At 43.8% G+C, this 17008-nt stretch overlaps 1 protein-coding gene across 1 annotated transcript; it reads left to right on the top strand.

Annotated features, from left to right (window-relative positions):
• On the top strand, positions 1-13911 carry RBM7 (RNA binding motif protein 7). Its single transcript, XM_073585275.1, has 5 exons — positions 1-220; positions 2391-2553; positions 3234-3327; positions 3735-3834; positions 11497-13911. Exons 1-5 carry the CDS (start codon positions 131-133, stop codon positions 11878-11880), a joined length of 831 nt encoding a protein of 276 aa, XP_073441376.1. The 5' UTR covers positions 1-130; the 3' UTR covers positions 11881-13911.
• The last annotated feature ends 3097 nt before the right edge of the window (positions 13912-17008 follow it).

Genomic DNA, 17008 nt, shown 5'->3' with positions numbered 1-17008 from the left:
ACTCCTCCCACAAAGAGTTATCCGCCCCTCTTCGCCTGTCATAGGGCGTGGTCATGTGAGGAAATGACGTAGTACTTGTGCGACGGCGGCGCTTGGTGGTGTGTCGTCGTTTTGTGGTTGGCGGACGAAGATGGGGGCTGCGGAGGCTGACAGGACCTTGTTCGTGGGGAATTTGGACCCGAGAGCTACGGAGGAGCTGCTGTTCGAGCTGTTCCTGCAGGTTCGGAAGCCTTCACTGAGTCAGGGGAAGGGGCGGCTGTGGTTTCCGGCCCTGTGTGTGTAACGTGCAGGAAGAATGGCGGCGGGTGCACGCCAAAAGCTGACTACTAGTGACTACAGCGAATCTAGCTATATAATGTGCCAGTATCCAGAACATGGCAGAGGGGGAATACTGAGGGACTAGGCCATGCTCACACGCTGCGCTTTTATGTAACTTAGTCTCATGCACACGCTTTTTTTCCTGACTGGAATGGAAATCTATAGCATGTGAATTCTTTTCACTTGTTGCAGCGTCTTTACATCTACAGAAAGCAATGAGAAACCGCAAAAGTGGAGCCATCGGTTTTTGTTGCGTTTTTGGTGAATAAATGCAGATACCTCAGAATGGGAAACCCATTTTTTTATGAATTTCCCCCCCCCAAAAAAGAAAAAATAATCCATAAAATATTTTCAATGCACATTACACTGTAAATCTTTCTCTCTTAAAATAGTGCTATGCAACAATGCCCAACCAATTCACGTTTCCCCGCTGTTGTTTTTTTTTTTTTTTTTTTTTTTTATTTCTCTGCCATTGTGTATTTTTTCATGAGCTCATGTAACTTTAGCTCACAGACCTAAACATTAAAACAAAAACACTTTCACCTAAATAATTTGATGATAATTGCCCCTGTGTTTTTTTGTTCTGATTTTTATGCCTTGGATTGGCCGCCTAAAAGCTTGTCTCGTTTATACTTTCGATGTGGAATAAAAGCTGTAGGATGCTGAAAAACACAGCAAAGCCTGCAATGCGGCTGCAGTTTTTTTACTGCCAATACATCAGGTTTTGGCTGCAGAAAAAAACCCAGCAAAAGTCTTATTCTCACGTCCGTTTCCAACACCTGTGGTATCTTTTTCTTCTCACGGATACCACACTATGGTTAAGTGCACGCTGTGGATTTTGCTAAATCCGCGGGTCATAAGACCTGCATTTTGCCTGCGGTTTTCCCCTGCGTTTTGACACCTGGTCATGGAGCAGGTGTCAAACCGCTGCGGATTCCACACAAAGAATTGACATGCTGCAGATTTAAAACCGCAGCTAATCCGCGTGGAAAAATCTGCAGCATGTGCACTGCGTTTTTCATTTTCCATTGAATATAAAAGTACTCTACAACGCAGCCGAAACTACTGCGGATCCACAGGGCCAAATCCGCTGCGGATCTGCAGCAGAATCCGCAACGTGTGCGCATACCCTTACCCATTATAACCTAAAGCTGCCAAGCACATGCCCTTTTTTTTTTTTCCCGACAGCACTGATGGAAAAAAAAATTATTCTGGATGAACCCATTAAATGCGTTGCTCTGCCACTTTTTGCTATTGACCTCTTTGGGACACATCAATATCGGCTTAGTGGGGTCCGATGACAGGCAGTCATCAGTTGTGTGCTCTTTGTTGGCATGTGAATGTTAGCAGTTTTTTTTTCATCTGCTTCTTCTTAGAGCCATAACTTTTTTTTTTTTTTTTTTTTCACTGACCTAACCATGTGTACTACAGGAAAAAAAAAAAAAAAATTATGCCATTGATTTTTGGGGACTTTGTGTTTATAGTAATCATCTTACAGTAAAAATTACCCAGTAACTTGATTCTCCAGGTTTAGATTACACTTGCTAGAGGAAAAAAAATTTCATCGATAATTTGTTTTTATTTTTTCCGATTGGGTGTGTGAGGAAGAGATGTATTTTTTATTTTTTATTTATATTTTTTTTTTTTTTTTGGGGGGGGGGGGAGGAGATTTGAATGGGGTGAATGGAGCTATGCTTTATATCTTTTTAAGGTGTACAAAATATTGAAATTTTATCTTTTTTTTTTTTTTTTTTTTATGGCCTAAATACTCCTCTATACACTCTAAAGTGAACACGCTCCAACTGAGAACTGTCACTACAGTGTATGAAACAGCTTTTCCAGCTTTCTACAGTGTGATAAATAGCAGGCGTTCTGTCTCCACCAATCTGATATCGATGAGCCATCGTTAGTACATGTCACCAATATTGAAATCCTGGACTTCACATTTTAAGTTGAGCCTTACTTATTGGCAGTAGTCATACAAATAGTAGTTTCTCTCCTCTTCAGACTGCACTGGCCGTGTGTTATATGAACTTGCTCAAAGTAATTGTTTTGGGTTTTTTTTCTTCCAGGCTGGTCCTGCGGTAAATGTAAAAATCCCCAAGGACAAAGATGGCACTTCAAAATTATTTGCTTTTGTACAGTTTAAGCATGAAGAATCTGTTCCCTATGGGATGAATCTGTTAAATGGAGTGAAACTGTTTGGAAGGCCTCTGAAAATCCAGTACAGATCAGGTACGAGGGCAGCAACTTTTGTGGGGGGTTTGTCATCTCACAAGAAATTAGTCTTTCTTTCAATGATCAAGTTTTGTTCTTCAAATTAAATCCCCCTCATTCCAATACCATTAACAATTTATTTCATTGCTCTAACCATACGGGTGGGCTGATCGGGTTACCTATGGCCTCCTTCTGTTTAACCACTTAAAAGCGATGGACTACGGCACTTTAACCCCTTGGACGCATCAATCAGAGCTGACCAGACACGATACTCTTGTTGGTTCCTGTTCACCAACATCAGCCATGTTGGCCAACAATGTGGCACCTTCCAAACTTAAAAGTACTTTATAGTCCGAACTGTGGGGTGAGGTGTGTAACATGCAGGGCTGTGAAGTCAGTAAGCCAAGCCTGCGACTCAACACTACTGTCTCACTACTGAGCATGTACATAAAGCGCAGCACATATTCCTCTCAATTAAAAGCTGAGATCCTTAGAGGAACAGAACATTTATAGGACGCTTTATAACTATCTCAAAATCTTATGAAAAAATTTACAGCACATCCTGCATTGTACTACTGCACCTGATGTATTATATATTTTATCAGCCAGTCCATTTTATACTGACTCCAACTCCACAGCCCTGCTCTCATGCCTTACATCTGATATGGCAATCTATTTTTAATCTCTTATGTTTTTAGGAAGCAGTCACGCCTCTCAAGCAAATAATGCAGCGTCTTCCCCACAAGGAAACGGCAACTTTTCTGGAAATGGTTCATCACCAAATGGCAACAGGTAAGTTAAAGTCTCCTGGATGCATTTGCAGGAGCCAATGGCATTTCCAGTAGACACACACTATGTGGATGTACTATGCCACCATACATCTGTCATAACCTTGTCAGTAAATTGGCTGAAGCTCAAGGGGTTGACAGGCAGCATGAATCCGAGACCAATTCCTGTTTTTGCAAGTGTCTGTTTTACTGTAAAACTCGCTGGTGTTTCGGAGAAAACATGCTTTGAAAAGCCGGCCGAGCGTGATCCATCTCAATGTATAGTCCAAGGCAGACCTCAGACTAGTCATCCAAGTCACATCCTTCCTGTCTTTTCTTAGTATGTTTCTTCTGACACAGCAGCGCTCCATTTATTTCTGCTGTTGGCTACATTTATAGATTGTTTTGACATTGATTTATTTGTTTTTGTAGATATGACTACAATTCTGATATGAGATACGACCACTCTCCTCCTGTTCAAAGCTATCAGAAACCGTACTCCTCTTCAGATGGGCTTCACAGACAAGCAATGGTGGGTGACTACACACATTTACATTAATATTCCCACTTGATATCAGGACTCTTTAGAAAGGAATATAATAAGTGATATTGTTTTGTTTTTGCATTAATAGATTTTATATATATATATATATATATATATATATATATATATATATATATATATATATATATAGTAATGTTACAAAAGGAATGTAGCTTATAATGTACAAGCGCGGGGTGGGAGGGGATGCTGATGAAGGGACGGATACATTTTGGTATTTTGCTTCACCAGAGGAAGGTTAAGAGGTTTGCCTGGTGTATTTAGTTTCGCTGATGACATTACCAACCCACGTAATTGCCGACACCTTCTGTGCCATGGACAGTAGACTATCGCCCAGAGAGATGTCTGCCATTCAGTTTTCATGGCAAGCTGTACTTAAATTACACTAAAGGGATGACCTAGAAGCTTATCGAGATACTTCTGCTACCATTTACTTGTATGTACATCAATACTGCTGGATCCTGTCCTGGATATTGGACGTAGCCATGGTAATGACACGTTTGACTGTCAGAGTGGTAATAATGGCTGCTGCAGTTTCCCCCCCCCCCCCCCACGCTGAGGATCTTGGCATCTTAACTGCAGCCGCTCAAGTACTGTAGCAAGTGCTGTACCTGGGTGCAGCAGAGTAGGACAAAACAAATGCCTAATGCACATGCACCCTCATATTCATTAGTAAAGCAGAGATTTACGGTGGGTGCGGAAAGTATTCAGACCCCTTTAAATTTTTCACTCTTTCATTGCAGCCATTTGGTAAATTCAAAAAAGTTAATTTTTGTTCTCATTAATGTACACTCTGCACCCCATCTTGACTGGGAAAAAAAAAAGACATTTTTCCAAATTTATTAAAAAAGAAAAACTGCAATATCACATGGTCATAAGTATTCAGACCCTTTGCTCATTATTGAGTAGAAGCACCCGTCTGAGCTAGTACAGCCATGAGTCGTCTTGGGAATGATGCAACAAGTTTTTCACGTCTGGATTTGGGGATCCTCTGCCATTCTTCCTTGTAGATCCTCTCCAGTTCCGTTAGGTTGGATGGTGAACGTTGGTGGACAGCCATTTTCTCTAGCAACCTTCCACAACAGCATAGGAGGTTGTCTCCACGCCCTAATGGGGGACAGGAAGCACGAGAGGTTAAAAGGTCCCTCTCACCAGTGTCTTTCCTGTCCCCCATGGGGCATGGAGAGGTTTCGGTATGCTGTGTGGCTGGCTGCTGCAGCGTACCTGTAATCCTTAAGGCGGGCAGTGGTGTTCGGTGGCGCTGCCTCCCCTCCTCCGTACTGCTCCTGTCTTCTTAGAACATGGGACCTTCCTGGCCCACCCGCGCTCCCCTAGGGGGAGTAAAGCGGGCCAGTGATCCCCCGACCGGAGGCCTCTCGCAGCTCTCCGGTCTCTCCTCCTCCTCCTGCTGCGCACCGTGATGTGACCCGGAAGTGACGCCACGCGTGGTCACTTCCGGGGTATGTGACTACTTCCTGTCATGGCAGCCCCATTCATCTACCGGCGCGTGGAGCTCGCCAGCACTTGCTGTGCCTGCCTCGGGACCCAGGGAGGAGGAGGGGGAAATGAAAAGGCTGCGCTGAGGGCTGTGTTAACCCCTTATTAACCCGCCGGAAGACGCCGACAGGTAAGACGAAATCCCGTGTCAGCATGGACGGTTCTTCCTGCCCTGCGTCTGCAGAGCCCAGCGCTGCCCCAGCCACAGTAAGTGTACCTGGGGTGGGTACTAGTGGTGCGGTCCTGGGATAGAGTTCCTCAGAATACTTCTCCCCCTTTCTTATAGGGAGAAAAGTCTGCCCGCAAAAGCACCAATACCACCAGCAAGTCAGCCAAATGTGCCATATGCTGTGCAAAACTTCCCTCAAATTGGGTAAAAAAATTTGTCAAGCTTGCACGGAGAGGGTGGTCAGGGCTGAGCACCCGTCATTGATTGACAAGGTCTGCAGCCTGGTCACTCATCAGGTTCAGACCTCTTTAGCCGCCCTGTCCCCCTCCTCCACCTCCTCCGATTGTGGGCTTGCCATCCCCCAAAAAAAACGGAAAATTCTGTTAGAGGACTCGGAGTTCGAATCAGAAGGGTCATACAATTCAGGCTCCGAAAATTAGGAACAACTGGGAACCTCTAAATCAGCCGAAACTAGGAAATACCTCCTTTCTGTGGAATATGTGGAGGAGCTGGTCAGTGCAGTACGGGCCACCATGGGCCTAGAGGATGAACCCGTTACTCAGTCAGCACAGGACCGCATGTTCAGGGGATTTGAGGGACCCAGACGAACAGGTTTCCCAATACATAGGAGCATAGTAGATATGATCTCTCAGGAATGGGATTACCCAGAGAAGCGCTGCTCGGCCCCTTCGGAACTCAGGAATAGATTTCCCCTGGAGAGGAGTTTAAATGGGACATCCCGAAGGCTGATGTCCAGGTGGCAAGGGTGGTGAAGAAGACGGTCCTTCCATTTGATGATGCGTCCCAGCTTAGAGACCCGATGGACCGTAAAGCAGAGAGCCTCCTAAGAAAATCTTGGGAAACCTCTGCCTTTTCCTTAAAGTCAGGAATTGCGTCCACATGCGTCTCTAGGTCTCTCTTCCAATGGATAGAGGAACTAGAGAGTCATATTTCTCGGGGAACCTCAAGAGGTGACCTCCTTAACTCCCTTCCTATACTACAGAGAGCTACAGGCTTCTTGGCGGATGCATCAATGGAGATGATCCGCACCTCTGCCAGGGCTATGGTACAGTCCAATTCTGCAAGGCGGGCCCTCTGGCTTAAAACGTGGAGCGGGGACGTGACCTCCAAGGTTAAACTCTGCTCTTTACCCTTCAAGGGTGAACATGTCTTCGGCCCGGCCTTAGATGAAATTCTTGAAAAGACCACAGATAAAAAGGTGCTTCCTGAGCAGAGGACCACAGAAAATCTGCTTTTTCGAGCCTCTCAGAATCAGCCATCCCAGCCGAGAGGGAAGGGAAAAGACTGGAAGATGGAGTTATGCTAAAGGGAGAGGCAGGAACATCCTGGTACCCCAGCAGCAACAGCCACAAGAAAAGCAATGACTCGACCCCGGTGGGGGGGAAGGCTTTCGAGGTTCTTTCACTCTTGGCAGTTGATTTCCAACAGCGCCCTGGGTCCTCAGCGTGATCAAGGAGTGCCTACTGCTAGAACTCGAATCCTCCCCCCCGCGGGGTATAAGAGTTACCTCCCTACCTCCTCGGGAGACTCCAGCACTAAAATCCGGCATCCAGCTCCTTCTACAATCAAACGCCATCTCTCAGGTCCCTGTGGAGGAACAGGGAAGGAGACATTATTCCAGACTGTTCCTAGTGAAAAAGCCCACAGGAGAGGCAGGAATAATAATGAATATGAAAGGCCTCAACCGACACATCGCATATCGCAGATTCAAGATGGAGTCGGTAAAGACCGCCATTCCTCTGATAGGGCCGTCTTACTTCATGGCAACCATAGACCTGATGGATGCCTATTTCCACATTCCCATACATCCTTCTCACAGGAATTATCTAAGGTTTGCGATCCGTCCGGGTACAGAAATCAGGCACTATCAGTACGTGCTTCCCTTTGGGATAGCCTCTGCCCCTCGAGTATTTTCCAAGATTATGGCAGAAGCTGTGTCCCACATCAGAAGCCAGGGCATATGTATTGTACCCTACCTGGACGACCTACTGATAATAGGAGCCTCCTACCAGACCCTGGAAAACCAGGTGACTCAAACCCTGGGTATTCTCCAATCGCTGGGGTGGATCCCGAATATAAAAGTCGCAGATCCAACCCTCCCAGGAGATAAAATTCTTATGAATCCTCCTAGATTCAAAAAAACAAATGTCCTTCCTCCCGGAGGAACATCAGAGGTCCATAATATCAAAGATCTCGAGTTTCAGTAAACGGAGGTCCCCGACCCTCAGGTCAGCCATGTCCATACTAGGGTCAGTGCCTTGGGCGCAGGCCCACTCCAGAATACTCCAGTCCCACATCTTAGGAAACTGGAATAGAGATCACACCTGCCTAAACAAGAGTCCAGACCCCAGGAAAAGTGAAAGCTTCACAAGCATGGTGGATGGACCACAAAAATCTGTGCAAGGGAATCAACTGGTCCCAGATCCCCTTGGTCACAGTAGCGTCAGACGCCAGCAAGAAAGGCTGGGGAGCCATAGTGTCCCGACAACCATTCCAGGAGATGTGGAGCCAGAAAGTGAGTACAAAATCCTCAAACTTCAGGGAGCTGAAGGCCGTGGAGGAAGCTCTCCTGGCAGCAAGACACCTAGTCCAGGGCCATCATATCAGAGTCTACTTGGACAACATAACAGTGGCCCATCTCGGACACCAAGGTGGCACAAGCTCCAGCAGCCTAGAGGGCCTTTCAGGCCGAATATTTTGCTGGGCCGAAAGACACCTCCGTTCTCCAGCAGTAGTCCACCTAAAGGGTGGAGGGTGGAGGGTACCTCCAATCTTCAAGCAGATTTTCTGAGCAGAAAATGCATCCAGCCTGGCGAGTGGAGCCTAAACGAAAGAATCTTTCAGAGGCTGGTCAACAGGTGGGGCCTTCCGGAGGTGGATCTACTGGCCTCAGGAGAGAATGCTCGAGTGAGAAACTACTTCTCCCTGAACCCCAGGGACAGATCCCTGGGGGTAGATGCCTTCGCCCACAAGTGGAGGTTTCGTCTGGCATATGCCTTGCCGCAACCCTGAGGAAAATCCGGGACAATCAGACCCAAACCATCCTAGTAGCCCCGCTATGGCCAAAGAGGAGCTGGTATTCTCTAATTACAGAACTACAGGTAGACGGGCCATTCCTCCTACCCCTGAAAGACGACCTCTTGCAGGGCCCTCTACATCACCCAAACCTCTGGGGAATGAAGTTAGCGGCCTGGTTACTGAGACCCAGATCTTGAGGGCCAGGGGGCTATCAGAGGCAGTAATAAAAACCCTCCAGAAATCTAGGAAACCGGTCACCATTGCTATTTATAACAAAATATGGAGAAAGTTTTCCTCATGGCGTCTGCCAGACTTGCCTGACCCAGAAAACCCTAACATTTCCCGTATTCTGGATTTCTTACAGAGGGGGCTTGAGCTAGGTCTAAAGCCTAGTACACTGAAAGTACAGGTATCGGCATTAAGCTCCATGTTCGACACTGACTTGGCAAACCACAGGTGGATAAAAAGATTCATTACATCAGCCACTAGGCTACATCCAAAAAGGCTAGTTGCCATTCCACCATGGGACTTGAATGTGGTACTTACGGGACTCACTCAATCCTCCTTTGAGCCCCTGCCATCTTGTACTCCTCAGCTCCTCTCCTGTAAGGTGGCCTTCCTTATAGCAATAACCTCAGCAAGGCGAGTAGGAGAGCTCCAAGCTCTCTCAATCAGGGAACCCTACCTAACAGAGATGATTCCATAGTTCTTTCCCTTGATCCATCATTGTCTGACTTCCATAGATCACAGAATATAATTCTTCCCTCATTTTGTCAAAACCCAGCAAATCCTAAAGAAGAGGTGTTTCATACGCTGGATGTAAGGCGCATAATTCTCCACTACTTAGAGTACCACAACCTATTCGTCCATACCTCTGGTCCAAACAAGGGGAAAAAAGGTAGCAAAGAACACCATTGCCAATTGGATTAAAAAGGCCATCTCCGAAGCATACCTGGCGCAGAACATCACACCCCCTACGGGGATCAAAGCGCAGTCAACACGTTCTACCTCTACTTTATGGACTGAGAGGGCAGGTGCATCTTCAGAGCAGATTTTTAAGGCAGCAACCTGGTCCTCCTTACATATTTTTACTAAACACTACAGGCGTAGTGTTTACACAGTGCACAGTGTTTACACAGTGCAGTATAGGTTGTTATGCCTCCTATGCTGTCGTGGAAGGTTGCTAGAGAAAATAGAATTAGACTTACTGGTAATTCGGTTTCTAGAAACCTTCCACGACACCACTATTTCCCTCCCTGTATTCTTGAACAAACTCTGAGAATCTTAAGGTAACCGGTGCTATGGTGATCAGTTATAAGTCACTGGTGAAAGGGAGGTGGGAGGGACCTTTTAACCTCTCGTGCTTCCTGTTCCCCATTAGGGCATGGAGACAACCTCCTATGCTGTCATGGAAGGTTTCTAGAAACCGAATTACCGGTAAGTCTAATTATATTTTCAGGTCTCTCCAGAGTTGTTCAATTGGGTTTAGGTCAGGGCTCTGGTTGGGCCAGTCAAGAATGGTCAGAGTTGTTCTGAAGATGCTCCTTTGTTACTTTAGCTGTGTTCTTAGGGTCATTGTCTTGTTGGAAGGTGAACCTTCAGCCAAGTTTGGGGTCCAGAGCACTCTGGAAGAGCTTTTCATCCAGGATATTTCTGTACTTGGCCGCATTCGTGTTTCCTTAAATTACAACCAGTCATCCTTTCCCTGTAGCTGAAAAACATCCCCATAGCATGATGCTGCCACCACCATGTTTCACTGTTATTGTATTGTGCAGGTGATGAGCAGTGCCTGGTTTTCTCCACACACATAGCTTAGAATTATCACCAAAAAGTTCTATCTTCGTCTCATCAGACCAGAGAATCTTATTTCTCATAGTCTGGGAGTCCTTTATGTGTTTGTTTTTTGTTTAGCAAACTATGCAGGCTTTCATATGTCTGGCACTGAGGCGAGTCTTCAATTGGGCCACTCTACCATAAAGGCCCGACTGGTGGAGGGCTGCAGTGATAGTTGACTTTGTGGAACTTTTTCCCATCTCCCTACTGCATCTGTGGAGCTCAGCCACAGTGATCTTGGGGTTCTTCTTTACCTCTCACCAAGGCTCATTTCCCACAATTGCTCAGTTTGGCTAGACTGCCAGGTCTAGGAAGACTTCTGGAGGCCACTGTGCTCTTAGGAACCTTGAGTACTGCAGAAATTCTTTTGTAACCTTGGCCGGATCTGTGCCTTGCCACAACTGTCTCTGAGCTCCTTGTTCAGTTCCTTTGACCTGATGATTCTCATTTGGTCTGACATGCACTGTGAGCTGTGAGGTCTTATATAGACAGGTGTGTGCCTTTACAAATCAAGTCCTATCAGTTTAATTAAACAGCTGGACTCCAATGAAGGAGAAAACCATCTCAAGGAGGATCACAAGGAATTGGACAGCATGTGACATAAATGAGGGTCTGAGCAAAGGGTCTGAATACTTATGACCATGTGATATTTCAGTTTCTTTTTTAATGAATTTCAAAAATTTCTACATTTGGTTTTTTGTTTTTTTTTTTTTTTTTTTTGTTTTTTTCTTCAGTCAAGATGGTGTGCAGAGTGTACATTAATGAGGAAAAAAAAGAACTACTTTGAATTTACCAAATGGCTGCAATGAAACAGAGTGAAAAAGTTAAAGGGGTCTGAATACTTTCCGCACCCACTGTAACTGGTCTTGTAGCTACTGTGCATAGCAAGCAATATATGGTCCCCAGAGCCTGGCTGGACATATCGTAATAAAAACAGTGGGACCAGGACTGCCACCATGGCCATATCTCATGTTGACCAAACATAAATAATGGAGTAGGTGCTGGCCTTGGGCGCAGCATGATTGACAATGCACCATGCTTACCTAACCCGATACTAGTTAATTTAATTTTTTTTTTTGTTTTTTTTCCCCTAGATCAATAGCTACTACAGACAAGGTTCTTCTCATGGTCCCAGCACAGATGCAATGTCTTATTCCTCCTCTCCTTCATCATCCCCAAATTACCCTCCCTCATCGCCAAATTACCCTCCTTCATCGCCAAATTACCCTCCATCACCAAATTACTCTCCCTATTATGGTTCATATAATCAAAGCTCCTCTCATTCGGCACCATTGCGTCACGATTCATCCTCCAGCAACAGAAAAATCCGGAGCCAAGCCTCTTATCCTTATCAAAGTGATGACTACCACAGCAGCAGAGACTCTTACTACAGGGGCAGCAGCCAAGAGGAGCACTACCACGAAGGTCACAGTTCTCATCAGAGAAAAGAGCCCAGATGGCGCCACTCTCCCTATTAATGTGTTCACCTGTGAGGGGAGAGCTGTGTGACAAGGTCTTATAATTGGGATCAAAAAGAAAATGTCCTTACCTTCAGTTTAATACAAGGTTAGATCCAACCTTGTATTAAACCTGTCCTGAATAACCTATTTTTTAAGAAACATAGTGTTTTTAAATTTTATTCAGCGCAGAAAATAATCTATTGTATTTGTTAAAAAAGAAATATTTCTGTAGCCTATTCATGTAGCTACATATTTGTTATAACCATGATGTTTTGTAAGATGGTGACGTGACAGCAGCCATATTTTACAGTCTGTTACTGCAGTAATTCCAACAGCCTCATACATACAGGATGCTGTATGTTTGGGTCGGTAGGCAAGCATCCGAAACTGAAATTGCGGCCGTAACGCAGTCTATAAAATCCGTTCACGTTGTTAATATCGGTAAACTGCCAGTGTTCGACTTAAAGGAGAAGTTCACGTGTTGCTACCATTTCTCCTTTGGACTAGGCGGGAAAAAGTTTACTTTTTAGTAACATCTGATTTTATTTTTTTTATAAACCATTGAGACATCTATTTAGCTTTTCGTATGAGTTTTGTATGGAAAGAGCAAAGCTAGTGCGCAAATGTGCTGGGATAAGGTATTATCTGATCATGCTCTGGTGCAAGCAGAGTGTCTTTGGCGTGCTCAAAAAATATGTTCGAGTCCCCGAGGCTGCATATGTCATGGCTGTTCGACAGTCGCAAAACATGCGGGGATTGCTTAAGAGACTATCCCTGCATGTGTTGCAACCGTCGAAGAGCCGCTAGACATGCAGTCAATGCGACTCAAACTTTTTTTTTTTTTTTCCAAGCATGCCGAAAATACTCAATTAGGAAATGAGCATGCTTACTCATCACTAATCAAGACACATCGCTCATCCTCAAGCCTGCAAACCCAGCCATCTACAGACATGTCTCCCTTATTGCACCTAAATTAAATGGGTTTTCTGGTCTAGGCAAGTGACGGCTGTTAGATCAGTGTGTAGATTCCTCTACTGAGATCCTCACCAAGCGCCAGAACAGGGGATGTACCTATCCCCAGTGGCTTAGAGCGGAAGATCCCTCTAATGCATGTGTATTGCAGGAGCAAAGTGAAGATCCATGCTTGTTAAATGTGAATTTTCCCTTTTAAGTGTAAATTTAAGGAAAAAAAAACAATTGCTCCATACACTTGTGTAGAGTTTGCAGAAATTCAAACTTTCTGAACAATCTTCCTTGGTGAATATCTGAGCTATTGGTCCAAGTTTTAGGCAAGCACAATGATTCAAACTTTTTTTTTTTTTTTTATCTATTATGTAAGTATTGACATCTTCTATATTAATGATGTTTGTAATTCTCGTCCTACCGATAGTAGATGTGACAGTGGTGTGTGTATATATTTTTTTTTCTTTAGGAGGGTAAACTTTTCCCCCCCCCCCCTCAGGGTGTTTTTTTTTGTTTTTGTTTTTTTTTTTAAATCTTAAACTTGACGAAGAAATGTAAAGTCCTTCCCGTCGAGCACCGTCTGCCGTATTTATACTGAATATCGTACAAGATAGATTCAGTCAGATCTAATAGTAAAGGCGCAGTCACACCGGTCGGATACACGGCGGATTATACAGATAAAAAAATTGCAGATTACATTTGGTGAAATCTCAGCTACGCTGCTGCAGTGCAAATCAGGTTTGCTGTCCATATTCTCTGCGCACTTTACTTTTTGTATTAGTTTTATGTAAACCACCCAAAAAATCTGCTGCAGAAATTCCTCAGGATAGACATCCCATTTGCACACGTCCTGAAGATCCTCAGTATTTCTAGACCTTTATGTGTTCTACTGTACAGTAGTGCATCCGAGCAGTTACACATCGTATAACGTACTGCCACCGCAAAATCAACCAGCATTTACTACAAAGTATTCATAAGGAGGCAGATCACACGGTGTTAATGTAAACTTGTGATTATTGGTGTAATAGTAGACCATGTTGTACTGATCTGTACAGAGTAGAATAAATCTATTTCTATTGACTTGTATCTTGGCCTCAGCTTTGTTCATTTTCGTACTTTTGTATACAGCCATGTTTGACAATTGGGATCACAGACAATGTCAAAGCTGAAACAAAACTTTGATGTGGTTGTAAATCAGCACATAAGTTCAGATAAAGAGTAAAGTAAGGGGTCATGCAGCCATCTGTGCAAATCGGTCCGATCTGATAGCTGGTTCCGACAGGCGATGCTCAGGCCAGGAGAGCTGCGTCCAGTCCATGTATTGTCGACTCGGATTGGACTGATTTGCACTGATCTCTGCATGAGCCCTTACAAACCCTGATGGATTGTCAGTTGATTGCAGACACCAATGTGCAAATCCCAGGAAATAAAGTGCTGGTAATGGTCAAACGGTGCAAAAGTGGTAGTTGAATTCAATTGCAAAAATGTTGCACTCGAAGTAAAAAAAAAAAAAAAAAAGTAATATCTTTATGCTTTCCTGAATATTCGGATGTAATTTTATTCTGGTTATTAAAGAAAAGTCAAGTTTAACCTACGTTTTTTAACTGTACTTACTATGGAATGTATGAATACCAATGGTTTCACTAGGCACATATTAGCAAAAAGTCCACCTAAACCAGATTAAGGCCCAAACAATGGGGGTAGATATGACTGCCACTCCAAATAACTAATGTATAGCAATAAGACCAGAAGGCGTTTTATTGGCAGAAGAAATATACAGTTTATTTAAAGGGAACCTGTCACCCCCTCCAGGCGGTTTTAAGTAAAAGAGCCACCTTGTGCAGCACTGATGCTACTTAAAATCGCCCTTTAAAATAAAAAATGCACACGTATAAAGAGGATGACAGTTCAAAACCTGAGTGACAAGTTCCTGCAAGGTTATATAATGTAACAAGATTGTAGGTCCCAATGGAGAAAAGTGTAGCAGAAATGTTCTAGGGATGAACAATGCGTCATGGTATTGTCTAGAACATAAGTGTCACTGTGGACACTACTTATGTTCTAGACATTTTTATATTATAATAAGGGATCTGCCATGTGAATAGACACCAGGGTGGATAAAAATCAATGTTTTTTTTTTAAAAAAAATCGGATTTTTTTCAATAAACTGCTTTTTGAGGAAAATATTTTACCATCCAAAGGTTTTTCCATCATGAGATAAAGCTGAGTTGTTTAACTCAGTAGAATAAAGGCTGTATATGTGTAACATTCACAATGCCATGCTCTTCCAGAGGTTTCTGTAGGATTAGTGGGCAGTTTCTCTCCTATATTATCACAGACGCTCGCTTTACTTACGCAGTTCTCAAAACTGAATTTGACTCCGCAGAGGTCCCAGCCTCTTCTTCACGGCAAAAATGTTACAACAGGAACAGAGTTGAGAAAAAGACCTTAATCCTATTGTTCTACAAACCTATGAATACAGAATCAACCCTTTCAGTGCCAAGTCCAAGAAGTTAGACAATATGTTTCTGATTGTTTGGAGTGGAATAGATCTGCACAACACAAGAAGAATGTGAATCTAAGTGTGAGGAGGAGGAAGGGCAAGCAGACAAGAAAATGAAAGTGAAACTTTGAGCACAATACTGCAGCATAGCCACAGACAGACAAGTCTGGATCTGTTTGTGTGTACGATCTGAGGTTTATTACATTCTTTCCTTATAATGGCAGCAGGCCGTAAAAGAGACCCAGTTTGGGAATATTTTAATGAAGCTCCTTCGCCTATCGGTAAGGCAGGCATGCGTGCAAAATGCAAACGATGCAACAAAGAGATGCAAGGCCTGGTGGCGCGAATGAGGCAACATCATGAGAAGTGCGGTGATGAAGATGACCAAAGAAACCCTTCTGAACAGGCAGGATCTTCAGGTTGGTAAACATTTTTATTGAATCCCATTTCTAAAGACTGAACTGTCGTGTGAGAAAAATTATATTACTGCATGTTACTGTCATTTGGTACAGTTATGAAGAAAAACAAATATTCCTTTTGGGGCAGTGATGTGTTGTGTACAATAAGCAGAAATTGTATAAACAATAAAATAACAGCATTGACTTTTTTTGTTTAGGGGAATTCATGGATTCTGGAAACTATCCACCTCCAAGATCACCATCATCCTGTTCTACAGTTTCAGAGTTATCCAGGATAGTGCTTCATTAGCAGCAGCAGCAGCATCATCATCAGACACCCACAGCCACATATCACCATCACCCAAAAGGAAGAAAAAACCTTTACCTCCTGGAACCACCATAGATAGGTTTGTGATAAGAACTAGCAGATTAGAAAAAGAGTTGATTGATGAAAAAATTGCCCAGTTTATTTATGCAACGACCTCTTCTTTCCGTCTGACTGAGAATCCACATTTCATTAATATGGTTCAGTCACTGAGACCAGGATACAGTCCACCCAGCAGAGCTGATGTTGCAGGGAAACTGCTGGATCAAGTGTATGACAGAGAAATGGAGCAATGTGCAACAGCTCTGGAGGGTAAAATTGTTAACCTAAGTATTGATGGGTGGAGTAATGTCCACAATGATCCTATTGTATGTGCTTGTATAACAACAGAAGAAGGTAAAGTCTTCCTTGCACAAACAACTGATACGTCAGGAAATGCACACACAGCAGAATACTTACAAGAAGTGGCAGTAAAAGCTATAACGACATGTGAACAAAAATTCAAATGTCTAGTACGCAGTTTGGTCACTGACAATGCTGCAAACGTATCCAAGATGAGAAGAGATTTAGAAGAGCAGGGAGGGAATACAAAGCTGCTAATAACATATGGTTGCAGTGCTCATTTGCTGCACCTCTTAGCCAAAGACTTAAGTGTTCCAGAAATAAAGGCTAATGTTGAAATTGCTAAATACTTCCGTAATAATCATTTTGCTGCAGCAGCTCTGAAAAGGATGGGTGGAACCAAGCTAACGCTCCCACAAGATGTTAGATGGAACTCTGTGGTGGACTGTTTTGAGCAGTATATCAAAAACTGGCCTATTCTGATGACACTTTGTGAAGAAAATCGAGATAAAATAGATGGCACTGTCACGGCCAAAATCCTCAACATTGGGCTTAAGAGAAATGTTGAACATATGCTGAGTTTCCTGAAACCCATCTCTCAAGCTTTAAACAAAA

The sequence above is a fragment of the Dendrobates tinctorius genome, unplaced genomic scaffold (genome assembly GCF_039654945.1).
Source record: "Dendrobates tinctorius isolate UK_male_01 unplaced genomic scaffold, ASM3965494v1 ptg000086l, whole genome shotgun sequence".
NCBI lineage: Eukaryota > Metazoa > Chordata > Amphibia > Anura > Dendrobatidae > Dendrobates > Dendrobates tinctorius.
The sequence above is the reverse complement of the archived record's forward strand: the minus strand, read 5'-3'. Positions and strand labels throughout refer to the sequence as shown.